Source organism: Myxine glutinosa, chromosome 1 (genome assembly GCF_964187855.1).
Source record: "Myxine glutinosa chromosome 1, kmMyxGlut1.1, whole genome shotgun sequence".
Taxonomy (NCBI): domain Eukaryota; kingdom Metazoa; phylum Chordata; class Myxini; order Myxiniformes; family Myxinidae; genus Myxine; species Myxine glutinosa.
Window position 1 is genome coordinate 287351071 of NC_136261.1, and position 26751 is coordinate 287377821.

The following is a 26751-nucleotide window of genomic DNA, read 5'->3' on the forward strand; positions in this document are numbered from 1 at the left end:
TATTAACAAGTTATCGCTTCATATAAGGTCTATTTTTAAGTTAAATTCAAACTAGAAAGTCTTTTTAAGAGTGCAGCAGTCATCCGTTTCATTTGAAATACAAAATACAATTGGACCGCGACATTCGCCAGGGATACGTTCCTGAAAAATGCTGTGAATGTTGAATCCGCGAATGTTGGGGCATTGTTTCAATGTGAAAAGGGAGGATATGTTCCCAGCAGTTCCTGATTCACGAAAAATCCCGTGAATGTCGAGGAAAATCCACGGGTGTCGAGGAAAATCCCATGAATGTCGAGGAAAAACCATGAATAGCCAGCAAAGAAACTGGAAATACACCCGCGAAAACCCACAAAGAGAATGTCCAATCGCGTGTTTGCGCACGTACAGCTGCTTTATGTGTGATGCTTTTAGAAGTGTCACGTGTGTGGCTGGTGGGAGATATTAGTTATTGCTCCCGTGAAAAACTGCGAATAGGTGGGACACAGGGCCGCCAATGTAGAAGGAGGTCGCAATTTATCAACCACGAATACGCAAAACCCACGGACGTTTGGGCCATGAATGTCGGGATCGACTGTATTACATCAGCAACGTATCGGATTTAAAGGAGGTCAAGCAAGAGGAATAGTGTAACAATATACTACATGGGGGAAAAGGCTCGGATGGATTTTTGTGAGAACACTGGGTTGATTTCAGGTCTTTGGATAAGGCAATTTTTACTATACACCTGGATATAAAGACTAAAGATGTGGGATTGAATGTACGTATATTCGAAAAGAAAAAACAAAAACAAAAAGGAACCGTCAAAATAATGCAAAGCCGACAAAAAAAATCTACATTACCTCTGGCACCGAAGGTGGACTGAGGTTGTGTTTTCACCACTGTTTGTCTGTCTTTTTGTCTATCTGACTGTCTGTGAACAGGATATCTCAAAATGTTGTGGACATATTCAGCTAAAATTTGGTGGAGAGTTTAGTGTGTGACAAGTCCTAAATGATTAGATTTTGGTGATTCTACCTAGATTTTCGTGAATGTGGAGGCATTGCCTCAAAAGGGCAGTACTAAATGATTAGATACATTTTTGGTGACTCCACCCTTACTTCATCCATTCTCCTTCTATCCAACCTCTTCACTCACGCAATCTTCCTGACCCAGTTGTTCTTGCAAACCTGCAGCCTCTGTTGTTGTCTCTTTGTCAGTGCCACCATTTCCAGACCATAAAGGTAGGCCGGCGTTACGCAAGACATCAGAACCTTTCCTTTCAATCTCCTTGATATCTTTCTGTCTGCCATTACTCCTTCCACCCTAATCCATGCATTCGCACTCATATGAAACCTCCTCCGCATCTCTGCCTCTGACTTACCATCCCAGTCACTGTTCCGCCCAGATAATCACACCTATTTCCTTGACTGATCTCCTTCCCCTCTAACCTGATATCAATTTATTTTCTCTGCTGCGTGACTCACATCACCTCTGTCTCCATGCTCATTTTCATCCCATGTTTCTCAAATGCCTCCTTCCACACCCCCAGTACTTACTGCATCTCCCACCCACTCTCCACCACACCAGTCAGATTGTCTACATACAATACCCTCCCCAGAATACCTTTCATATTTACCATCCTGCTCACCAGTTTCATCACCATGAAAAACCGGAGTGGGCTGAGAGCACTTATAGTTATGCACAATATATATTTTTTAATGGTGGAAAACAATACATAGCATGATATCTCAAAAAGTTATGGAAGGATTTGGACAAAGTTTTTGGCCAGGTTGGATGTGTGACAAGGACGAATCGATTCCATTTTGGTGAAGAGCCGAATCCGGATCTGGATACAAGAAATTTAAATTTTCACACAAAGAAGTCGATTAGATTTTGGTTCAGGTCCGGATTCAAATCTGGCCTATCAGTGGGATACAAAACGTAAACTGTTTAGCTTGGCAGAGGTATTCTCTCTACCGAGAGCCATCCAAGTTCTAACCTGCATCCCAATTGCACGCTCATATTTTCTCCAATAATAATTTCAAAATATTGGTGGACGACCAGTGGACTACCAGTCGATGTTCAATCATGCAGTGGAAACATAGGAAAAATAAATCTCATAGCTTGCTCTTTGCAGCTACATCATTCATTTCGAATGGCCTGCTACTGGCATGACACACGGGAAGAAAACGAGATGTTTGCGATGAAAAATTGCACCTCAGATGTAAGCAATACATGTCGTTTCATACATGGGGGAGGTGATGCATCACATTTCTCATAATGTGCAAATTTTGCTCAGCATGCACATATTGTCAACACTTTTCTGTATGTAATCTATTTCATTGTGGTTGCATATGGGATGTCTGTGGCAGTGATACACCGACATCCCAAATGCAACCACTGCTCATGGTACAAATGTTGTGGATACTTGATATGGATATGCACCATGCAACTGGTCACAGGTGGAGAGGAAATGGTAACAAAATGGTGATTGGACATGGGATATCACATCACCATGCGAATGGAGTATCCATGTACATTATCCCAAGATCAAGACTTTGCAGGAGAACTACCAAGACAGATGACTCACCGTCACCTGCATTTGTGACTTGTTCCGATTCATTGCCCAACTTGGCTGGAATAAACACACACGCGTAACCACAAAATTCTTTCCTTTCCTAGCAATACTGTATCTCTAGAAAATAATACTAGAATAAATGAAATCCAACAAAAATAATACAAAACTCCCCCTTCCCTAAACTGGTCACTGAAATTCTGAAACTCCTGAAATTCTTTGTGGTGTCCATTTGTTTCATACCGTAACCCCCCCCCCCCCCCCACCCACTTCCTCAGCCTTCTCCCTTCCACAGATCTACCAATGTCCCTGTTCTCTACTGTTGTGCTTGTTTTCTTCCCTCTCTCTCCCCATCTTGTCTCCCGCTCCCTTTATTGTTTTATGTGTCCGTTTATGTTTTTGTGTTTAATGTGTTAGCTCTTACACGAGCCTCGACTTTGTGTACAAAAAAAATAAAAATAAAACTCCCTTCGAACTGCTCTAGATATTGCAAGTTTAACATGAATGATCCATTCCCAGGATGTTCCCAACGCGCCACCGTCTCTCAATCTTATCTACTCTGTCTCTTTCTCTGCCACTTCAAAGGCCTACCTTCCTCTCACCCAGCAGTGGTGTTGCTGTTTATGTTAGAAATTTGAACTCCCACAAACCAATGCTCAATTTCACCAATCCTCATCCTGCTAATGCCAACCAATCAATAACCAACTATCCTAACTTTATATTTTTCATCTGTGATGGTTTCAACTGCCGCCAATCCAGTTTGTTGAAATGCATCGCTTCAACAGTCAGCAATGTCATCGCTATAAAGACACCTGTGAGTCTGACCCAATACGTAAACTTCCCAACCCAAAAATCCTTTAATGGTATATGTTTTCTCCTGGATCTGGATGTCTAAACCTCACTCGAACTTTTCCTGATCATCCGTTCCATTTAGCTCCCCTCACCACAAAATCTTGCTTACACGACATATGGACTGTAGTTGGTGTCCTCGCCTAAGTGGTACAGAGTCTGAAAGTTTTCCTCTGGCTGACTGGCAAGGTTTGCAATTGGCTCTTTCTCTAAAAGAGTGGACTGCAATTTTCGTCTTCCTGAGTGCTTTCACAAATGCTTACTCCTTTTTTTCTCATGCACAGGTGTATCCCATCTCATTGATTCCATCTTGCTAGAAAGCCACTTGCCTTATCAACGTGGAAGGCAAATCCAAACAAGGGCATCCTTAGCTCACTCTACAAGGCCTGAAATAAGTATGATATATCTATCCTCAAGCAAACAAGAAAACAAAGACAGGTTGTTCAAACCTGTGTCTTTCCTGAAAAACGTGGTGGTACCGGTATCTTCTTAAATGTATCTCGAGTGTGCAGTGTGCACCTATGTAACTCCCCTATCTACCCCAGGGTGTGACAAAACGAAATGTTTGAGCTACTGTATATGCATTTGCCTCCAAAGAATGTAGAACAAACCCCTAGATTCTCATCCACACATTCTCCCCTCTCCCTCACCTTACTCTTTTAACCCCCAATGCACATTTCCATTGCCCCATACATATCAGCTAATCACTTGAGAAGGCTGAAAAATATCTGTCCACTCTCAGCAATTTCTCCAAGACAGCCTCAGATGGCACTTGTGCCTGTCTTCCAAAATCCATCTCTGACGTTCTCGCTTCTTATTCATTGGTTCTCTTCTGCTTGTCCTTTATCTCAGGTCACCTTATGTGTGCTTGGAAGAGAAACTAACATCACTCCATCTCTAGGAGTGTTGCAAATATATATAGCTCGTGTGTATATATATATATAGTACTCAGCTATGCATCAGTAAGCTGATTTCCAGTTGTTAGCATTGTCATTGAAGCTATCATCATTGCAGAGAATGACATTTTTATTTTTCAGATGGCTTGATCTCTGAACATTATGCCAGATTACGTCTAGGTCAGTCATTCTGTATTATACTGCTGCATTTCTATTTACAATAGGTGGAGCCTTCAAGCAAATATCCGGACTCTGTCTGCATGGGCGTATATCAGGTCTTTGACACTGTCACCTGGCACCCTGTTCCAAATTTTCTGTCTTTGGCATCCAAGATTACCTTCATTCATCATTTGCAGACTTTCTCCTTTAATACAAACAGTGTGTAACTCTCACCGTTATCCTTTCAATGCCACCCACTAAGTGGCTTAGACAGAAGGCCTGCTACTTTCTCATTGCAAAATAGGTTGTTGATATCAGTATTCAACTTTCTCGCTCTTGCTCTTGCTCCTCCAACACATTCAGCCGTCCAGCCATCCCCATTACCTCCAAGACGCACATCTTCTTCTCGTAGCCCCTTCTGGTTCATCGTTTAGACCCCATGCATATTGCTCACTATCACTCATTTGTTCCTCTTTCCTGATGTGTATGTTATTGCATTCCTGATTTCCTATTCATTTCCTACTTGTTGTTTGTTGTGATTTCCTATTTGTTGTGAATATACATTGTGCAAGTCTCTTTCACAAGCACAAAAGCTACAAATGACAAAAGGGCATCAGCATCAACATATCACATGACCAATGTTTTGCAAGTAAATATTTTGAAGTCTGGTACAGTTGACCATTGACCTCCAATCAGGTAATATCAACAAGAGGTCATCAAGAATCAAGTTGTGTTGCTCACACACCGTTTGAGGATTTCACCACAATGGTCATTGGCTGCTTCTCTTGTATGGTGCTTGTGTGGGGGAAATGGGCAAAGCATGTGTAGTCATCCCGAGCATCTTTCTCCAGCATGTTAGAAAAGTACAGGTTACTGTCGAGTCCCTGAGACACACGCTCATTTTGTGGCAGGCGCTGCATGACTGTGGTGGATGGAAAAAGAGAATGGAATTGGAAAAAAATTATAAAAAGTAGAGGGGAGAAGGGGATTAATAAGTTTCAAGGTTACCTATAAGGGTAGGTTGAGGGCTTATTGAATAAAAAAAGTTATCATTGTAAAAGTCACCGATAAAAAAGTCACGATTCTGATAAAGGCAGACTCAATGTGTAGAGACAAAAACATTTATTTTTCAAAGTAATTAACGAAATGAAATGAACTTTTCCAAGACCATGTCCAATAAACAATAGATGATAGATGTAATTTATGACAATAAATGGTGTAATCCACTTTATATATTAAAGTATCTGGATTTCTCTGTAAGCCCATCCGGCTATCCTTCTGTCTGTCACGCTCTTTTTGCTGGGATGGCATTATTCATGGCATTACGTCTGGGACGTCATTACAGTGTTGCGTCTAGTGCTCGGCTAGGCCTCTAAGGATGTGCATGTCTTCTCGGTGTCCAGCACTCAACCCGTCCCTTCACTGACTGCAGTTGAATGCCATAACCCATATATCTGACTCTATGTGACTATCTGATATCTGTAGAAGACAAGTTGAATGCCAGGCGCTAGGCACTGGGATAACAAATTTAATAAGATGGAGGTATAGTCAGACAGCGTTATGTCTGAGACGTAATTACGGCATTACAACTAGCGCTAGGTTACATTACGTCTAGCGTCTAGCCTTTATGGCGGTGTATTGTCCATGACCCAATAAGAATTTCATTTTGCAACTTAAAAAAAAAAACGACAACGTCTGATCCTTGGGAATATCATACTAAAATATGCAATTTGGTGTCTGTTTGTCTGACCGTGATACATTCGGTCATTACTTATCCAGTCTCAATCAAACTTGACAGGAGGACTAAGGCTCATGTGATGGAGGTTGTAGCGACTTCATTTGCCCCTCTCTCCAAGGGCTTGTCTGCCTTGGGCGAAATCCCTCTTAAGGTGTATATCCGTGTTAAGATAGCTTATCATGGTGTTTTTCAAAGGTCGTTTCTAATAGCAAAAGTAATAACAACACTTGTAATAATAGCATAATATGAATGTTAACCCTTTGAGTACGGATGACGTCCAGTGCCGCAACCCGCGAAAAAGTTTTGTGTACAGATGACGTTACTACACGTCATCGACTATACCTATAAATAGATCGTCAGTACGTGGTTGCATTCCCGTAATGCCAAATTAATCCCGTACCGGGGGTATTTTTATCAAAAAAAAATCCCGTACTCAAAGGGTTAATAAAAAACAAAATTAATCAGAATAATATCGATCCTCCCCAAGGGTTTTTTTCCCCTCTTTTGACAATCGCCATGTTAACATTTATAAATAGCTTATCCTGGCATTTCGCGGGACACCCCAAAATATTATAAACCACAAACACATATGATTACCTTTTGAAACAGTCGCTACTGTTTTTTAACACTAAACTGAACATGAGGAAACCCAGAGTGTATTCAGTTACCATGCAACTCACTAGCGCTTGCTAAGCCAGCCGTTCCTTATCAACAGTTTCAAATGGAGTGCGTGTTTGAGTGGTTAAACCATTTTAGGAGTTAGCAGAAATTAACGCCAGGTTGTTAGCAGTAAACAAAATGTTTCTGCAATAAATAAAAATCAAATATTGACCATCAATAAACTGTGTTAATGTACTGCAACATATATATATATATATATATATATATATATATATATATATATATATATATATATATATATATATATAAGAACGGTTCAATGCTAATGAGTCAGGAAATGGCGTGGATTGGTAAGATATCTTGAGCATTCCCACATGTGCCGGCTACTGTGAAGAATTGTGTTGAAGTTTGAGAATGAAGGATGTGCAAAATTGCAGAAGAATTGGATGTCATTGTTGGAAGTTTATAGACTATAATTCCTTCTCACTTGAAATTCAACAATGTAAGGGTAAGGTGTGTACCAAAAAATTGCACGTTCTATCAAAAGGCAAATCATGTGGCTGTTAAAACAAAGGTAGCGCTATCTGTGAGATGAAGACGATGTTTTGAAGATGATTGTGACATGTGATGAGACCTCGTTCCATCATTTCATGCCAGAGTAGTTTTCTTTAACAGTGTTATTCAATGTTCAGAAACTATGAATGACTTCTTACAGAACACTCTGAAGACAAGTAAGTAAAGCAGACGATTCCCAGGTAAATGAAATGGTTGCATTCTGGTCCCAAATATCTCTACGCAGATGGTATCAAGGTGCTACTGTAGTGATGGGACAAATGTGTATGTATATTCCTTGAGAATTCGGTGACGTTTCATAAACTACTCCCTGTACTTTTAATTTTCTCGAACAACAAGTCAACGACAACCTTGAACTACCCTTGTAGAGTTTCCCCAAAATAACATATTCATGAGGCACTCACAGCGGTCCATCCAGAAGATGTCCGGAGGAGGCAGGCCAGATGGTGGATTGCAAGGAAGGATGAGTGGCTCTCCCAGTTTGACCGTTATTGGTTTCAGGGATTCTTTCGGCCACAGAGGTGCATCTTAGGTTTCACAGGGTGCAAAAGTCGAGCACAAATATGTCAAAAGATGTTTGTAGTTTTACAAACCTTATGCATTTAAATACATGAAAAAATACAAATCATTATTATCACATCAATATAATACTTACTGACCCTAATACCCTCCAGGAAGCTAAAGTATATTGAAGCTAACGAAGCCTCCGGAAGCTAAAGTATATTGAAGCTAAAGAAGCCTCCGGAAGCTAAAGTATATTGAAGCTAAAGAAGCCTCCGGAAGCTAAAGTATATTGAAGCTAAAGAAGCCTCCGGAAGCTAAAGTATATTGAAGCTAAAGAAGCCTCCGGAAGCTAATGTATATTGAAGCTAAAGAAGCCTCTGGAAGCTAAAGTATATTGAAGCTAAAGAAGCCTCCAGAAGCTAAAGTATATTGAAGCTAAAGAAGCCTCCGGAAGCTAAAGTATATTGAAGCTAAAGAAGCCTCCGGAAGCTAAAGTATATTGAAGCTAAAGAAGCCTCCGGAAGCTAAAGTATATTGAAGCTAAAGAAGCCTCCGGAAGCTAAAGTATATTGAAGCTAAAGAAGCCTCCGGAAGCTAATGTATATTGAAGCTAAAGAAGCCTCTGGAAGCTAAAGTATATTGAAGCTAAAGAAGCCTCCAGAAGCTAAAGTATATTGAAACTAAAGAAGCCTCCGGAAGCTAAAGTACATTGAAGCTAAAGAAGCCTCCGGAAGCTAAAGTATATTGAAGCTAAAGAAGCCTCCGGAAGCTGACGGATATTGAAGCTAAAGAAGCCTCCGGAAGCTAAAGTATATTGAAGCTAAAGAAGCCTCCGGAAGCTAAAGTATATTGAAGCTAAAGAAGCCTCCGGAAGCTAAATAGTCGGCAGGCCAACCCCAGGGAATACGATTAAAAAAACTTTTGATGGCATTTTTTGTTAAAAGCTGACAACCGGGCTAGAAAGTATCAGTATGGTCCAGGCTTTCAGAAACACCCGGTTGCCAAAATGAGATTTGACCTTGAAGGTCAAATTTGGGGGGTCAAAGGTCAAAAGAGGTCAAATTTTCAAAAAAATTTATTTTGTCTTGTCCTTTCATATTACATCGAGTTTGGTATGAAGACATCTTCGAAAATAAATGCCAAATTCTCAATAATGTGTTGCTTTTTGTGTTACTAGGGCATGCCCGTACTATATCTATATCTAAAATTATATCCCCCCCCTCTATTTACATGAAATGGTTTGGTCCAAAGCGAACGGCTTGCGAGTACGGTGACAATCCCCCCCCTCTATTTACATGAAATGGTTTGGTCCAAAGCGAACGGCTTCCGGAGTTTGGTAAAGAAATCGCCATCGCGTGCACAAACGCCCAGGAAAGCGAAAGAATCGCAAATTAGTTTTAATTAGTTTTAAAACATAGTTTAACGCCAACATAGCGGCAACATAGTTTGCCAACGTGAAATAAATGAATACGCTCTCAAATGTGCCGTCCGAGGCAGAGTGTGTTCGCCACGTTCGGCACACGCGATAGCTCGCTGCTCTCCGATTGGTTGAATCGTTTTTTGGACATAGCTCGGTAAGTACTTGTCCGATTAATTTCAAACCTTGAAAAGGCACATCCTCGGGTCCCCAGCAATATACCTGGCAAGTTTCAAGTATATCGGACCGTAGTTGTCGAGAAATCGTTGTCGCATACACACATACACACAGAGATTAGTGGAATTATAGATAGATTATATAACACTCGCATAACCATTCTTTAATGATGCTTCTCCTTTTATTTTTCAGGTTCCAAAAATGGATGGTGATGGACTCCCTCCACTTGCCACACTGAAACGGAAGCGAGATACCAGTGCAACTGTTGATTATTCCAGTTGTATTATCTGCCAAGAAGGGGTAAGGCGCAACGAAAAGATAAGTCTGGCTTCTGCTGACGGGAAAACAAAGATCCAGCAAGCTGCTGCTGAAAGGAGACGTCTTAAGGATCGGGCATCCTTTGCTATTTTGAACAGACTGATGAGTATAACAGATGAGGACTGGGCTGATGAAGTAATGAAGTGGCACAAGACGTGCTACATAAATTTCGCATCGGAGAATCGCTTGTCTCGACTACGACATCGAAGGAGCAAGGAACAGGCAGCTGATGAATCTACTACCACTACAGCAAGGATGGATGAACAAACTGCAAGTTCGTCGTATGAATCTCGTAAGCATGGGCATGCCTCAGTTGAATGGGAACACTGTATATTCTGCCAACGATCAGGAAAGGCTCAGCTCCACAGTGTAATGACAATGCAAGTTTCGCAAAAGATCATCGACTTGTCAAAAGAGGACGTTGTCATGTCAGTTAGGATGGCCAATGTTGTAGACTTAATTGCTGCAGAGGGGAAGTACCACAACCAATGCTTTGTTGAATTTGAGCGGAGGGTGAAAAAGACAAAAGGCCGTCATTCTCTGTGTTCAGATCCAGCCCTGAATGCCCTGGGGGACATGTTACTGGAGGGTCTGTCCGTTGGTAATGTGTACGATATGGGAACTGCTTGGGAGAGATATGTAGAACTATGCAATGCCAAGAACCAAGATATCCCTGATAGCTTCTTGTCCAGAAGACAGACCTTCTATACTGCATTACAGAATGTTATTGGTGACGAAGGTTCATTCATAAGACCACGTAATCGAAAAGCACAACTTCTTCTTTATCCCAGTGACAAATCTCAGTATGTCATTGCCTGTGCCCTGTCGGATATCTCTGACCGAAAGGATGACTGTGATGAAGATGACGCACCCACGATACAGCTGCCACCAGTCAATGAGCTGCAGGAAATTGTTCACTCTGCCCTTCAACTTCGAGCAGACTTGGAACGGATGCCTGGTCACGATAAAGTGTGGAGGGGTCTAACAACAGACGCAGTGGAAGCCATTATTCCAGATAGCTTATATCTGTTTCTCTCTGTACTGTTTGGTGGGACTGATGTGTTGGATACTGATGATCACGGAGAGATAGAAAGTTCTGCAAGTTCAACGAAGCAAAGAATACTAAATATCGCTCAGGACATTGTATTTGCGCTTTCAAAGGGGAAAAAGTTGACTCCAAAGCATGTCGGCCTGGGGATGACCTTACACCAAGCCACAAGATCAGAGAAACTGGTGGATCTCTTTCATGCTGCTGGTGGTACAATAGGTGTCGACACAGTAAGACGCATGGACACAAGTATCGCGAGTGACATTCTTTGGAAATTTGAGGAAAATAACAACACGTACATCCCGGATGGCTTGGTACCCTATGAACCTGGTAGGCTAATCTTAGGATCAGCTGACAACATAGATGTCAACGAGTCGACAATAAGTGGTCAAGGTTCATACCATTGCACACAGTGGAATGCTTGGCAACGCGGACCACCTCCTCCAAGAACTCCTGTTAAGCGTGTGCACGGACGAGAGAAGGCTCTGAGAAAGGAGACTGTCGATAAGTTGCATGATGTCGATCCCCCCAAACTACCTATTGGCACAAGAGTTGAACCCAGGATTCCGAATGCTTCTAGCATTGAACCGAATGACTGGTTCAAAAGTAGTCCATGTAGGAAGGCAGCAACACGAATGACTCACGTCTGGGTAATCTCCAGGATGGACACAGGTAATGGCTGTGCTGTTCCTCCATGGGCAGCATTCAACGAGTGTGTGAGTACCGTAGATCCGTACAAAATGACACGGGATTTGGATGCGGTGTCCAAGCTTGAGGCTCAGTTCCGACGATTCAAGGCGTTCACAATATCCGATCAAGACGACGCAACTCCCACTATTACACAGCTGAAATCACTGACTACCAACGACATTGCAACCGAAGAGATAGCTGCAGACCTCCTCACTGCCGACCAAAGGGGGAAAGATCTCGTGTTGAAGAATGTGAAGGAGAGATTAGTGGAGAAGTCTGTACCTTTTTTCGATCGACAGAAACGCCAGAAATCGAAGACGTTCGCAACCCTCTACGAGACACCGGTGCAGGATGGGAAGCAGAAGGTCACCAAGACAATCAAAGCGGACAGGCAACTGATGCAGAGATTGTTCAATGCGGCACAAGTTGGGCGAGAAGTAGATATCCACAATGTACTGAAGCATGAGCTGTTCGTTGTACCACTTAGTTTGGCTAATACGGATAAAAAGATGAGAAGTACCCAAAAGTCTGCAATGCTCCCCCTGCTAACCACTGGTCTTGGGATAGAGAAAGTCAAAGGGGCACCGGAGACCACAGGAAAAACCTGTATCATAATTGATGGCCATGCATTGATACAGTCCCTAGGAAAACCACCGAATTGCAAGACGTTTGGTGACTATGCCAAAACCTTCCAGAGGACCGTGTTGAAGCAGTTCTGTGGCACAGTGTCCAGGATCGACATCGTATTTGATCAGTATAGACTTCTATCGATCAAGTCGACTACACGAAGCAAAAGAGCTGGGCAAACGAGACCAATCCATAAGGTGATCAACCGGGATGATCTTCCACTTCCACAAACATGGAAGAACTTCATCGCCTTAGGTGAAAACAAAGAAGACCTTGCACTGTTCCTCAGTGGCAAACTGGCAACGCACACCGACACAGTCAACGAAGTAGTAGTTGGTGGCAGCACTCCAAACGGATTCTCAACGACAAGGGGAGTCATCCCAACTCTGAATGCAAACCACGAGGAAGCTGACACAAGGATCATCATCCATGCACTTGAAGCCATTGATGCCGGTTATGGAAACATAATTGTGAAGTGCCGTGACACAGATGTCCTGCTCTTGCTCCTTCACTTCACCAGGGACAAAATCTGCCATGTGTGGATGATGAGTGGCACGTCCAAGGAGCAAGAGTGTTTCCCAGTACACGCCATCAACGAGGCCCTCGCTCCGGCGGTTGTGGAGAATGTTCTTGGGTTCCATGCCATAACTGGTTGTGATACTGTGTCTTCATTCGCTGGTCATGGCAAAAAATCATGCTGGAATGTCTACTTGCAACACCCGGAACTGTTGCATGGCGTTGGCAGAGATGGACCATTAAGCGATGTCGAGGAGTTCGTATGTATGCTTTACAAATCTCCACACTCTAGTTCAGGGGTCGACAGAGCTAGGCATGACATGTTCCAGAAAGGGAAGAAGGCACTTGAAATGTTGCCACCAACTAGTGACGCTCTCGAATTGCATATGTCGCGGGCGAACTACCAGGCAAAAGTATGGCTGCAGGCAAACAAGGCTGACGTAGTTGTTGCTGACCCCGAGGAGACTGGAGGTTGGCAGGCAACTGACGGACGATTAGAAGTGGTGTGGATGAGGACACCATCTGTTCCAAGTAGCTGTTTGGAACTAGTTACTTGTGGATGTAAAAGCAAGTGTCGCACACAAGCTTGCCGTTGCCACAAGATTGGACAACCATGCATGCCTGCATGTGGCTGTGATGCTGAAGGATGCATGAACACGACAGGAACTGATACTTAAGAGAAGTGATTTGGCGACACCTCAAATCGATGGAAGATGATGTCTTGTTTCTTCAAATGTAGTTGCCTAATGCATCATTTACATATTACCAACAGGAACAATTGATTCTTAAAGTAAAATTTGACTTTCGACTTTGAAATTTCACCTTTAAACTGAATGCATTTTATTATATTATGCGTATTCAAAGAGTAAAAAGCATTTACATTCATGAATCTATTCACATTTAGCTATTGTTACAGAAGTTTAACCCCTTATAACTCATTAAATATTCAATGGTTCATACCAGACTCGATGTTGTATGAAAGGACAAGACAAAATAAAATTTTTTGAAAATTTGACCTCTTTTGACCTTTGACCCCCCAAATTTGACCTTCAAGGTCAAATCTCATTTTGGCAACCGGGTGTTTCTGAAAGCCTGGACCATACTGATACTTTCTAGCCCGGTTGTCAGCTTTTAACAAAAAATGCCATCAAAAGTTTCTTTAAGGGTCTTGGCCTGCCGACTAAAATTATATTGAAGCTAAAGAAGCCTCCGGAAGCTAAATTATATTGAAGCTAAAGAAGCCTCCGGAAGCTAAAGTGTATTGAAGCTAAAGAAGCCTCCGGAAGCCAAAGTATATTGAAGCTAAAGAAGCCTCCAGAAGCTAAAGTATATTGAAGCTAAAGAAGCCTCCGGAAGCTAAAGTATATTGAAGCGAAAGAAGCCTCCGGAAGCTAAAGTATATTGAAGCTAAAGAAGCCTCCGGAAGCTAAAGTATATTGAAGCGAAAGAAGCCTTCAGAAGCTAAAGTATATTGAAGCTAAAGAAGCCTCCGGAAGCTAAAGTATATTGAAGCTAAAGAAGCCTCCGGAAGCTGAAGTATATTGAAGCTAAAGAAGCCTCCGGAAGCTGAAGTATATTGAAGCTAAAGAAGCCTCCGGAAGCTGAAGTATATTGAAGCTAAAGAAGCCTCCGGAAGCTAAAGTATATTGAAGCTAAAGAAGCCTCCGGAAGCTAAAGTATATTGAAGCTAAAGAAGCCTCCGGAAGCTAAAGTATATTGAAGCTAAAGAAGCCTCCGGAAGCTAATGTATATTGAAGCTAAAGAAGCCTCTGGAAGCTAAAGTATATTGAAGCTAAAGAAGCCTCCAGAAGCTAAAGTATATTGAAACTAAAGAAGCCTCCGGAAGCTAAAGTACATTGAAGCTAAAGAAGCCTCCGGAAGCTAAAGTATATTGAAGCTAAAGAAGCCTCCGGAAGCTGACGGATATTGAAGCTAAAGAAGCCTCCGGAAGCTAAAGTATATTGAAGCTAAAGAAGCCTCCGGAAGCTAAAGTATATTGAAGCTAAAGAAGCCTCCGGAAGCTAAATTATATTGAAGCTAAAGAAGCCTCCGGAAGCTAAATTATATTGAAGCTAAAGAAGCCTCCGGAAGCTAAAGTGTATTGAAGCTAAAGAAGCCTCCGGAAGCCAAAGTATATTGAAGCTAAAGAAGCCTCCAGAAGCTAAAGTATATTGAAGCTAAAGAAGCCTCCGGAAGCTAAAGTATATTGAAGCGAAAGAAGCCTCTGGAAGCTAAAGTATATTGAAGCTAAAGAAGCCTCCGGAAGCTAAAGTATATTGAAGCGAAAGAAGCCTTCAGAAGCTAAAGTATATTGAAGCTAAAGAAGCCTCCGGAAGCTAAAGTATATTGAAGCTAAAGAAGCCTCCGGAAGCTGAAGTATATTGAAGCTAAAGAAGCCTCCGGAAACTGAAGTATATTGAAGCTAAAGAAGCCTCCGGAAGCTGAAGTATATTGAAGCTAAAGAAGCCTCCGGAAGCTAAAGTATATTGAAGCTAAAGAAGCCTCCAGAAGCTAAAGTGTATTGAAGCTAAAGAAGCCTCCGGAAGCTAATGTATATTGAAGCTAAAGAAGCCTCCGGAAGCTGAAGTATATTGAAGCTAAAGAAGCCTCCGGAAGCTAAAGTATTGTTGCGAATATGGAATTTGACCTCCATATCCGCTTGTAAATATTCCCCTATCTTCTCCGATACTCCCCAACTCTCCCCTTACCCCATTCCCTAGTCCCATTGTCTGTAAACAACACCCATTAGAGCCGATCTTCCCCTTCATTCCCCCATTAAATGTCGTGCCCAGGTCCCCCGCACCACACGTAGACAATTATAGGACATCTTGCTAGTTATTCTTAATCTATGTCAGTTAAGGACTTGTTTCCATTAATTATGATTCTTCGTTGCACCAGAATGTGATGATATGGCACCAGTAGGAGTTTAGGACCTTCCCATACCTCCCCGCATCTCTTCCCATCATCTCAAGCTCCAACAACAACCACAACAACAGCGGCTTTGCGTCCTCACTCCGGCTCGGTTGGCCGCCATTGAACATGTGCTCGACGGGGTTACCCAGAAGGGGGCTCCCTGTCGGCCCCTCGTCAAGGGCGGAGCCGGTAACCCCCGCACCCAATGAGAAGCCATGGGCCGATGCCATATGGGGCGGAGCTAACGAGCGAGGGCGTGACTCCCCGCCGGATATACGCGGCCCCGCGCCGGACGTGACGTGAGATGCGCCCCGAGCTTGGAAGGACAAGACGCCACCCTCCCGAGCGCTGAGCGACCTCCCCGGCATCTCCACCAAAGTCGCGACCCACGAGCGCTGAGCGACCTCCCCGCATCTGCTGGACACCACCGTACGTGATTCTGTCCCTGAGCCAGGTGCACCTGAGCCATCGACTGCCGCTTTCCTTGCCATCAAACCCCCGTGTGAGTCAGCAATTTTGTCCCGTGTGTCCGTCGTCTGTCCGGGGATAATATAAGTGTGTTTAAGTGCCCACCTTCCTATGTTTCCCTCTTGTCCCTGTAATCTAAACCTTCCGCAATTGTAATAACAACCTTTGAGAACCGTATCCCTGGTGTCGTATTGTGTGATTGTAATCCAGCCGGGTGTCTTCTCTTTCTTATTGAGCCAGCGTAGCGCGATTAGTCAACATTCGGGCACAATCGGGTAACTTGTACGGATACGGCGGCCATCCCGCTCGGCCCACCATACCATCAAAGTCGTATCTGTAACAATTGGTGTCGAGGAGTGGAATTCGAACCCGGGACTAAATTAGTTAGGCCCAAATTTTGGGAGGGAAAATCGATTCGGAGCGCGTTTCCCGCGCGAAATTATAACGGCGAAATTTCAATTTGTTTTACGAAAATAAAAAATAAAAACCGAATTTTGAAAGTCGCGCTATGGCGGATCAAGACGGCTGGGGTCCGGTAGGGGAGAGTGAAGCAGGGTCGGTCCAGGACCAAATTGAGGGACATGAGGGACATGAGGAGAGCGAAACAGCGGGGGTAGCAGACGCGCGAAATTGCGCCTCGCACATAGCTACGGCGGCCGCACCCGCTGCACAAGTGGGAGGGATGGCCCAGATGCAGGTCCTCATGGAGCAATTTATGGCGCAAATGCAGGCGTCCCTCAAACTGCAGAGTAACCAATTGGGAAACCAAATGGGGGTAATGAGGGACGAAGCGAGGGGTACCAGTGAGAAGTTAGACAATAATTTTGAGGAGTTAGACAAGAAAATTGCGAAGTTAGACAATAATTTTGAGGAGTTAGACAACGGGATAAAAGAAGTAAAGAATGGGTTAACGGGGGTAGAAAATAGAATGGCTGCCCAGGAGAATCAGATAGAGGGAGTGAAAAATGGGTTAGAGGGGTTAGAAAACAGTATGGAAGGCAAATTGAGGGACATGAGGGACCAAGCGGAAAGGGAAGTTAAACAAATGGAGCAGCAGATAGAGGGGGTCAGAATGGGGGTAGAAACCAAACTGGATGCTCACAGGGAGGAAATGGAGCAGATGAGGGTGGCATCTGGGCAGGAGATGCAAGTGATGGGAGAGGAGATCAGAAGAGGAGTGAGTGAGGAGGTCGGAGGAGTGCGCGAGGAGGTGAGGCACTGTAAGGAGCGCATGGAGAAAGAGGTGAGAAAGGGGACTGTAAAATTGCAAGGTGGTATAGAGGAGTTGACGCTGGGAGTAGAACAACTGACAGTGGGACAAAAGGAGTTGGGGGACCAGGTAAAGAAGAACACAGCGGTAATAGAGGGTTTAAAATCGACACAGAAGGAGATGAAAAAGGACGTAGGGGTAATTAAAAAAGAGTGCCAGACGGTACATGAGGACCTGACGAGGAAAATGGACAAGGTGGTAGAGGTAATGGAGGTTAAAGAGCGGGAGGTGCGGGAGCACATAGAAAAAAATAAAGTGGAGTTAGAGGAAGAACTTAAAGGGGCGCACGAAGAGATGAAGGAGATGAAGCAAAAATTAGAGGAAGTGGAAGAAGGGGTGAGCGAAATTAAGAAGCGACGGAGAGAGGATAAGAAAGAGATAAAGGAGGAAGTAAAAGAATTGGTCCAAAGTCTGTGTTCGGATCGTGATGATGTGCTCATTAACCGGATGAGGGATTCGCAGGTGATGGAGGAGAAGCGAAGAGAAAGAGGACCCGGTGTAAGTGGTGACCAATATGGTCGTGCGTATGATGCGCCAGGTGATTTAATAAGCTTGGGGGTCGAGATAGACCCGGATGTTCGTGAGAGGCCAAGGGTGAGGTGTATGGCTGGTCCGGAGGGTATGGAACGAGAGGTGCGAGGTGTGGGTGAGCAAGGTTGTGGTGGTATGGAATGGGTAGCGGGTTGCGGAGGTGTGACCCATGCATCGACACCAACAGGGGTAGTTGTTGGAGGGACCGGGGAGGCACGAGAGCCCCTTGGGGGTAGTGTACTGTGGGGGCCCGGCCGGTTCGGCCCCGCGCTGACCCCGCAAGGGGCGACGCACGGGGTCCGGCAGGCGGGCAACGACTCACATACGAGGTGGTCCCACAAGGTCCCACTCGCGCCGTATGACGGCAAGAGTGATCTACGCGCGTACCTGGCGCAGTTCGACTGTGTGTGTAAGGGCAACGGTTGGGGTGAGGACGAAGGTGGAGTACACCTGGTGGCCGCATTGCGCGGCGCGGCGGCGGAGGTGCTGACGGCATTACCAGCGGGTGCTCTCACCCTGCCAGCCCTCCGCGACGCCCTAATTAATCGATTCGGAATAGAACAGCAGAGCGAGCTTGTTAAAGCTCAGCTCGCGCTGCGAAAACGCAAGCCCCAGGAAGCCATCGGGGAACTTGCCCACGACATTCGCCGCGCAGTGGGGATCGCACATGCTAGCATGGCAGCGGATTCCCGGGAAAGCCTGGCGCTGGACCATTTTATCCAGGCCCTCCCGGATATTGAGCTCCGGCAACAGCTCGCCATGTGGCGCCCGCAGACTCTGAGCCAGGCGGCTGACGCTGCGGCCCGTTGGGAAGCAGCGAGGCCCCTGGCCCGAGGGGGCGAGCGTCTCGCAATGGCGGTCCGCCAGGTGGGACCCCCGATGGAGGGCGGACCCCTTAGGGGACCCGCCCCCGACGTGGGTCCTGACCTGGCGGGCATGGTCCGGAGGCTGGTGGACCAGCGCCTGGCGGGACCTGGACCATGGCAGGCGGCCACGGAGGTGGCCCGCGGTGGACCACGAGCGGGTAATCCAATTCGGACCTACAGGGGGGGGAATTTGGAATTCCGGAGGCAAGCACCTTATCAGGTGAGGTGCTATACCTGCAACCGCCTGGGTCACCTGGCGCGGCACTGTCGAAACGCGCGCCGGGATGATCCCCGGCAGTTGAGGTCCTCAACTCCGCCCAGGGGGGAGCGGGTTAGCCGACCCCAGACACCCCCCCGCCAGACCCCGGGAAACTAGAAGGTGTCGGGCACGTAGGGCGGTGTTCGGCAGCAGAGGATGGAGGAGAGCCCTCATTGACGCGACAGGTCATTTATTGTGGCCAAATTGGAACCGGTAGCCTGACAATTAGATGCAAAATTGCCGGCGTGGGGGTAGACGCCGTAGTGGACACAGGAGCTAGCGCCACGATCATCAGCCCTGTGGTCCTTGATTCGAGCGCAGGTGGCTGGGATAAGATCCAGCGCCTGCAAAATTATAGTTTGCAGCTTGCTACCGGGGTAACGGCCCCGATCATAGGGCGTGGTTCTGTGACCCTCAAGTTAGGGTCGGTAAGGAGGGAGATAGATGTTTGGGTGGCGGAGGTGTGCGACCCATGTTTAATAGGGTTGGACCTGTTGACTGCCAGCGGTTGTAAAATCGACTTGTGCCGGGGGATCCTGCAGGTGGGAGTAGAAGAGCTGCCGTTAGGGGGAGTGAGCACGGCCGAGAGAGCGGAGCTGGAGGCTTCCGAGGCCGTGACCATCCCCCCAAGGGCCGAGGCGATAGTGCCGGCCCGGTGGGCAGCTCGCCCAACATGGCAGGAGTCCTGCGGCCTGGTCGAACCGGTGGCAGCGCAGTCCATACCGGGTTTAATCGTGGGCCGCACCCTTGTAAAAACGGACGGACCGGTAGTGGCCGTCCGAGTAGTAAATGTGAGTACAGAACCACGCACTATAGTAAGGGGCACGAGGGTAGCTGGCTGCACCCCAGTTGAGGAAGTCGCGACAGTGAGGGGCGAGAACGTCCAGCCGAGCCGACCCCGGGGGGAGCCTTCAATAACAAGTAGGAATTGGCCCGATCCCATTTGCGAGATGGTAAATCGTAGTAGCGTAGAGTTGGGAGGTACCCAGAGGGAGGCCTTACACAAACTGGTTGGGTCCCATTTGGACCTCTTCTCCCTGTCCACCGAGGATATTGGACGTACGGGCCTGGTGAAACATCAGATCCACACCGGTGAGGCCCGGCCTATTCGTCAGGCCGCCCGACGGCTCCCTTGGAGCAAGAGGGCGGAAGCTGACGAGCAGGTTGCAAAAATGCTCGACGCAGGTGTGATCGAGCCCTCGGGAAGTCCTTGGATGTCACCTGTTGTGCTGGTCAAAAAGAAGGATGGGACCACGCGGTTCTGCGTGGACTATCGCCAGCTAAACAACGTGACACTCAAGGACTCATATCCCCTGCCAAGGATTGATGACACCCTCGATGCCGTTGCGGGCTCAAATTGGTTCACAACTTTGGACCTCAAGAGTGGGTATTGGCAGGTGGAGATGGATAGGGCAGGGAAGGAGAAAACGGCATTTTCCACAGGTAAGGGACTGTATCAGTTTACTGTGATGCCGTTTGGTTTGTGTAACGCCCCCGCCACCTTTGAGAGATTGATGGAGCATGTACTAGGCGGCATGCCATGGCAGTCATGCCTGGTGTACCTGGATGACGTCCTGGTACATGCCCAAACGTTCCCCCAGGCACTAGCTAATTTGGACCAGGTGTTCGGGTGCCTCAGACAGGCAGGGTTGAAGCTGAACCCGAGTAAGTGCACTTTGTTTGCAAGAGAGGTGGCCTATCTAGGTCACGTGATTGGCCGCGAGGGGGTAAAAACAGACCCAGACAAAATTAAAGCGGTAGAGGAGTGGCCCGCACCACGTACCATCAAAGAGGTGCGGGGATTTTTGGGACTCTGCTCCTACTACCGGCGCTTTGTGGCGAAATTTGCGGAGTTGGCCCGTCCCCTCCACCGGCTTACGGAGAAGGGGACGCGATTTAATTGGACACGGGAGTGCCACGAGGCCTTCCAAAAATTGAAGGGGTGTCTAACATCCGCACCCCTTCTAGCTTACCCCACTAGTGACGGGACATTTACCCTGGACACGGATGCGAGCCAGGAAGGATTGGGCGCAGTTTTGTCTCAGACACAGGAGGGCGTGGAGAGAGTGATTGGTTATTATAGTCGGGCCTTAAGTAGGCCCGAGAGAAATTATTGCGTCACTCGCAAAGAGTTATTGGCTATGCTGGCTGCCATGAACCATTTCCACCCGTACTTGTACGGGCGGAAATTTTTGGTTAGAACTGACCATTCCTCCTTGCAATGGCTCCTTCGGTTCAAGGAACCGGAGGGCCAAATTGCAAGGTGGTTGGAAAAGTTGCAGCAGTACGATTTTGATGTGGCCCATAGGGCCGGGAAGGCCCATGGTAATGCGGACGCACTCTCTCGGCGTCCTTGTCTGGGGGAAAACTGTAAATTTTGTGCGAGACACGAGGAGAGGGAGCAATTGGGCGATTCCGCCCCGATTCTCGTCGTCCGGGCAACCCGGGTGAGAGGGCCAATTTTGCCACTAACCGCGGACGAGGAATTTGGAGAGTTGGCTTGGAGCACGGCCCAGCAGGAGGATCCTGTTCTGGGGCCGGTGTTCCAATGGGTCAAATTGGGGCAAAGACCAAAGGGGGAAGAGGTCACCCCCCTCGGGGCGCAGACAAAGGCATATTGGGCTCAGTGGCAGACCCTGGCATTGAAAGGCAACATCTTGTATCGCAAGTGGGTGGAGGTTCCCTCTGATCGAACTTCCTGGCTGGTGATAGTCCCTGACAAATTCAAGGACGTCATATTGCAACAGGTGCATGGTACCCGCTCCGGCGGCCATTTGGGCAGGACAAAGACAATATCTCGGGTCCGCCGGAGGTTCTATTGGGTGAATATGGGGCGCGACATACAGGACTGGTGTCGGAGATGCGACGCCTGTTCTGCCAAAAAGGGACCAGCACGGAGGATGAGGGCCCCCCTTCAATTACATCAGGTGGGGGCCCCCCTTGAGCGGGTGGCTATGGATATTCTAGGACCGCTGCCCCGCACCCGCCAAGGTAATAAGTATATCCTCGTTGTAATGGACTATTTCACCAAGTGGCCGGAGGCCTACGCCCTCCCCAACCAAGAAGCAGGGGTGGTAGCGCAGGCCTTCGTGGAAGGATTTGTGTGCCGGCATGGGATTCCACAGGAGTTGCACACCGACCAGGGACGAAATTTTGAGAGCAAATTGCTAAAAGATGTGTGCAGTCTCCTGTCAATTCGGAAAACCAGAACAACGCCTTTAAGACCTCAATCTGACGGGATGGTGGAAAGATTCAATCGAACTCTAATCCAACAACTGGCACTGTTCACCACCACCCGTCAGGATGACTGGGACGAACATCTCCCTTATTTGCTTATGGCCTACCGGACCAGCCAGCACGGGGCCACCGCATGCAGTCCAGCGTTGCTTATGTATGGGCGGGAGTTACGGGCTCCCGCCGACTTGCTATGCGGTCCCGTGCCAGACACAGTGGTTAACCCGCCGAGGGAGGGGTACGCACGTCACCTAGAGGAAGGCATGGAGCTAGTCCATGCCTTCGCCCGCCGCCAACTCCATCTGGCGGGGGAAAAGATGAAGCGCAGGTACGACGACCGGAGCCAGGGGAGTCAATACGCTCCGGGGACGAAGATTTGGTTCTTTAATCCCCGGAGGCGGAAGGGAAGGTGCCCAAAACTCACCTCCCCCTGGCAAGGCCCAGGAGTCGTCCTGTCGCAAATCTGTGACGTGGTCTTTAAGATCAAAATGGGGCCACGAGCCCTCCCTCGGATCGTCCACGCCGACCGGATAAGACCTTACACCGGCGAGCAGGCGCCCCCGTGGATTGCCTCGGCTTTAGATGCCGAGGCGGGACCCAGTACCTCTGAATAAGGGGGGCTTATTAGTGCCAGAGGACTGGGGGATTGAGGAGCGATAGGCCCGGTGGGAGAGGGTGGCATCCCTGCCACCTTTCCCATGTGGTGGGGGCAAAGGAGCTATAGTTTATGGGGTGTATGGCAGTGAAAACTAGCCCGGGTGGGTTAGGTTATATTGTAGGGATCTAGAAGAGATTGACATTAGGTAACGTTAAGGTTAGTTAGTGACTGATACCTGTAGTGGGGACGCAGGTAGATTAGTGTGGATGATAATGACGTGGGAGCGCAATAGTTTAAAGGGACGACTGGGAAGCGCAAGTTTCAGAAGGGAGTAGTTAGCTGAGATGATGCTGTGTGTGTGAGAATTGAACAGGTGTGATTGCACAGGTGTGCAACTGGACAGGTGTGTGGAGCAGTGTATGAGTAGTGAGTGTTGTGGATCAGCGCGAATGCGCTTGGGGAGAGAAGGGTGCAGGTGGCACCAGGTGTGAGAGCACAGGTGTGCAAGTACAGGTGTGTGGAGAGAGTTGGAGTAAGTGGTACGGAGTGGTGTGCATGGTGCGAAGGTGTGGATGGGGGAAGAGTGGACCCCCTTTCACGAGTACCCGGGGCGGGTAGTGTAAGTGTTAGGTAGAGGGTGCAGGTAAATTGTGGTTGGATATTGGCATTTGTGGTGCGGTTGCAGAATGGTGTTGTGGATGGGTGCATTAGTGTTGTGGAAATGGCTGGGCGTGTAGCCTGTTAGTGTGTGTAGTTGGTTGGGCACTCCACCACTGTGAGGATGTCGGCCAGGTGAGGCCGCAGGTGGGCTCTGGGAGCCGGTAGTTGTGAGTGGGTGCCTGAGGATCCCGGGTGTGGATCGGGCAGCCCAGTGCCAGAGAGGGCACGGAGTGGGGAGAGAGCCAGAGGGCCTTCCCCAGGTAGTTAGGTTAGGGTGAGGAGCAGGTAAGCTCGGAGGCAACTGCAGTGGTGGAGGTGTGCAGGTGGGTAGACCCACTGGGAGAGGTACACGCCGCAGCCCAGAAATTGTGCGAGGGCACCGGGAGATGAATCGGGGGAGTGAGACCCCAAATTGAAGAGCACCACAGTTTGGCCAATGGGAATTGGTTTTTAGAACCCATAGTGTAAGAGGGCCAATGGTTTGGCCGGAGAAAGCCCCCGGGTAGTGTAAAGTTGTTAAAGTCATTTAGGAGATAGTTAGGATTGATGAACCTGTCGCACCATACGCAGCCACTTACCTGTGGTGATGATGATGACTCCACACCTGTGTTTTCTTTGTTTGTGTTGCAGAAATGAGAATTGCTGTTGGATTTGTGAGACGCATCACGACGTGGATGAGACATTGGGGTGATTCCATCTCTCCCTCCCTAGGAGGGACTGATGATGAATTGGTGATGGCAAATTATGATGTTGAGTTGGAGATGGCAAATTTTGATGAAAGTTGAAAATGGCAAATTTGATTGGTTAGGAGGGAGAGAAGACGAATTTGGTATATGGGAGGAACGGGGAAGACAGTAGGGATGTTTGTCGATTTGTAAAGTAGATGTTTATGGGTAGTGTTGTGTTTTGTTGATACAGTAAGGGGTAAGGGAGGGGCCATGTAGGTTACCTGGTGGGGGGGGCGTACGGTAGGAACGTACCTGTCTCACCTGGTTCCCATGTGCCCCCAGTGTGCATTACCTTACATTGCGTGCACTTTTGCGCCCTTACCACCTTACTCACTGTCTGCTTCTTTTGTCTCCCACCTCCGAGGATCTGGCTTTGGGGTAGAGAGAGAGGAGAGAGAGGTGCTGGCTGCGCAGTTGTGGGCCTGCACTTTCGCTGTTCGCTGCCTGGATCGATACACCATATGGACCGCAATGTTGGTGGCCACCCACAATGGACCGTAGTTCTTTTGCGGCCAAGCACCACCCGGGGATGGACCTATGGGTCAACGGGGCACCTATGCCATACAGGTGAACCACTAATAATTAACACCAAGTGCACCACAAGAAGAGCAAGAGACACCTGCAGGGTTAGGGGTTGTTGAAGTTATTTTTATTCCAATGAACAATGGTGACTGCACCGATTGGTGGTGGGGTGGTGCTGTTGATGCTCGGAAAGGGTGCTCTGCACGTTATTAAAGGCCGTCGGCCACAGAGCACTCGTGGGTTGGTGTATCGATGTTGGCAAGCGCGCTCTCTCTATGCATAACATCTGCATGTGTTCCTCCAAAGACAGGTCCTGGATCGTAGTGTAAATATCAGCGTAGTCTTGTAAATAATGCTCCCTACCGGCTGTATGTTTAGTTTGAGAATTCTTTCCGGATTCGGTTATCCTGTGGGTGTGTTTCTGAGAGGAGAAGGGTGCAACGTCGCAGGGGGACATATTTACTCATTTGTGAATATCTATAAAACTGTCGCACTCAGGGTAGAGTTAATAGTAGAGGGAACTACATTGCGTGCCACACTAAAGTAGGTAAAAATTTATCGGGTCGGGACGCCCCGAGGGTAGAGAAGGGTGCAATGTTGCGAATATGGAATTTGACCTCCATATCCGCTTGTAAATATTCCCCTATCTTCTCCGATACTCCCCAACTCTCCCCTTACCCCATTCCCTAGTCCCATTGTCTGTAAACAACACCCATTAGAGCCGATCTTCCCCTTCATTCCCCCATTAAATGTCGTGCCCAGGTCCCCCGCACCACACGTAGACAATTATAGGACATCTTGCTAGTTATTCTTAATCTATGTCAGTTAAGGACTTGTTTCCATTAATTATGATTCTTCGTTGCACCAGAATGTGATGATATGGCACCAGTAGGAGTTTAGGACCTTCCCATACCTCCCCGCATCTCTTCCCATCATCTCAAGCTCCAACAACAACCACAACAACAGCGGCTTTGCGTCCTCACTCCGGCTCGGTTGGCCGCCATTGAACATGTGCTCGACGGGGTTACCCAGAAGGGGGCTCCCTGTCGGCCCCTCGTCAAGGGCGGAGCCGGTAACCCCCGCACCCAATGAGAAGCCATGGGCCGATGCCATATGGGGCGGAGCTAACGAGCGAGGGCGTGACTCCCCGCCGGATATACGCGGCCCCGCGCCGGACGTGACGTGAGATGCGCCCCGAGCTTGGAAGGACAAGACGCCACCCTCCCGAGCGCTGAGCGACCTCCCCGGCATCTCCACCAAAGTCGCGACCCACGAGCGCTGAGCGACCTCCCCGCATCTGCTGGACACCACCGTACGTGATTCTGTCCCTGAGCCAGGTGCACCTGAGCCATCGACTGCCGCTTTCCTTGCCATCAAACCCCCGTGTGAGTCAGCAATTTTGTCCCGTGTGTCCGTCGTCTGTCCGGGGATAATATAAGTGTGTTTAAGTGCCCACCTTCCTATGTTTCCCTCTTGTCCCTGTAATCTAAACCTTCCGCAATTGTAATAACAACCTTTGAGAACCGTATCCCTGGTGTCGTATTGTGTGATTGTAATCCAGCCGGGTGTCTTCTCTTTCTTATTGAGCCAGCGTAGCGCGATTAGTCAACATTCGGGCACAATCGGGTAACTTGTACGGATACGGCGGCCATCCCGCTCGGCCCACCATACCATCAAAGTCGTATCTGTAACAGTATATTGAAGCTAAAGAAGCCTCCAGAAGCTAAAGTATATTGAAGCTAAAGAAGCCTCCGGAAGCTGAAGTATATTGAAGCTAAAGAAGCCTCCGGAAGCTAAAGTATATTGAAGCTAAAGAAGCCTCCAGAAGCTAAAGTGTATTGAAGCTAAAGAAGCCTCCGGAAGCTAATGTATATTGAAGCTAAAGAAGCCTCCGGAAGCTGAAGTATATTGAAGCTAAAGAAGCCTCCGGAAGCTAAAGTATATTGAAGCTAAAGAAGCCTCCAGAAGCTAAAGTATATTGAAGCTAAAGAAGCCTCCGGAAGCTGAAGTATATT

The 26751-nt window shown here is 47.4% G+C and overlaps 1 protein-coding gene across 10 annotated transcripts in view; it reads right to left on the bottom strand.

Moving 5' to 3' along the window:
• LOC137438712 (neuronal cell adhesion molecule) overlaps nucleotides 1–26751 on the bottom strand; it is a 509305-nt gene that overhangs the window by 108743 nt on the left and 373811 nt on the right. For 8 of the 10 annotated variants that reach the window (XM_068134001.2, XM_068134010.2, XM_078767193.1 and 5 more), the window contains 3 exons: nucleotides 7795–7917; nucleotides 5204–5380; nucleotides 2570–2614 (listed from right to left, as the gene is read on the bottom strand). In XM_068134001.2, the coding sequence (XP_067990102.2) occupies nucleotides 2570–2614; nucleotides 5204–5380; nucleotides 7795–7917 (345 nt within the window). The remainder of the gene's footprint in view (nucleotides 1–2569; nucleotides 2615–5203; nucleotides 5381–7794; nucleotides 7918–26751) is intronic. The other 2 variants (XM_068134052.2, XM_078767209.1) reach the window with 1 other exon arrangement.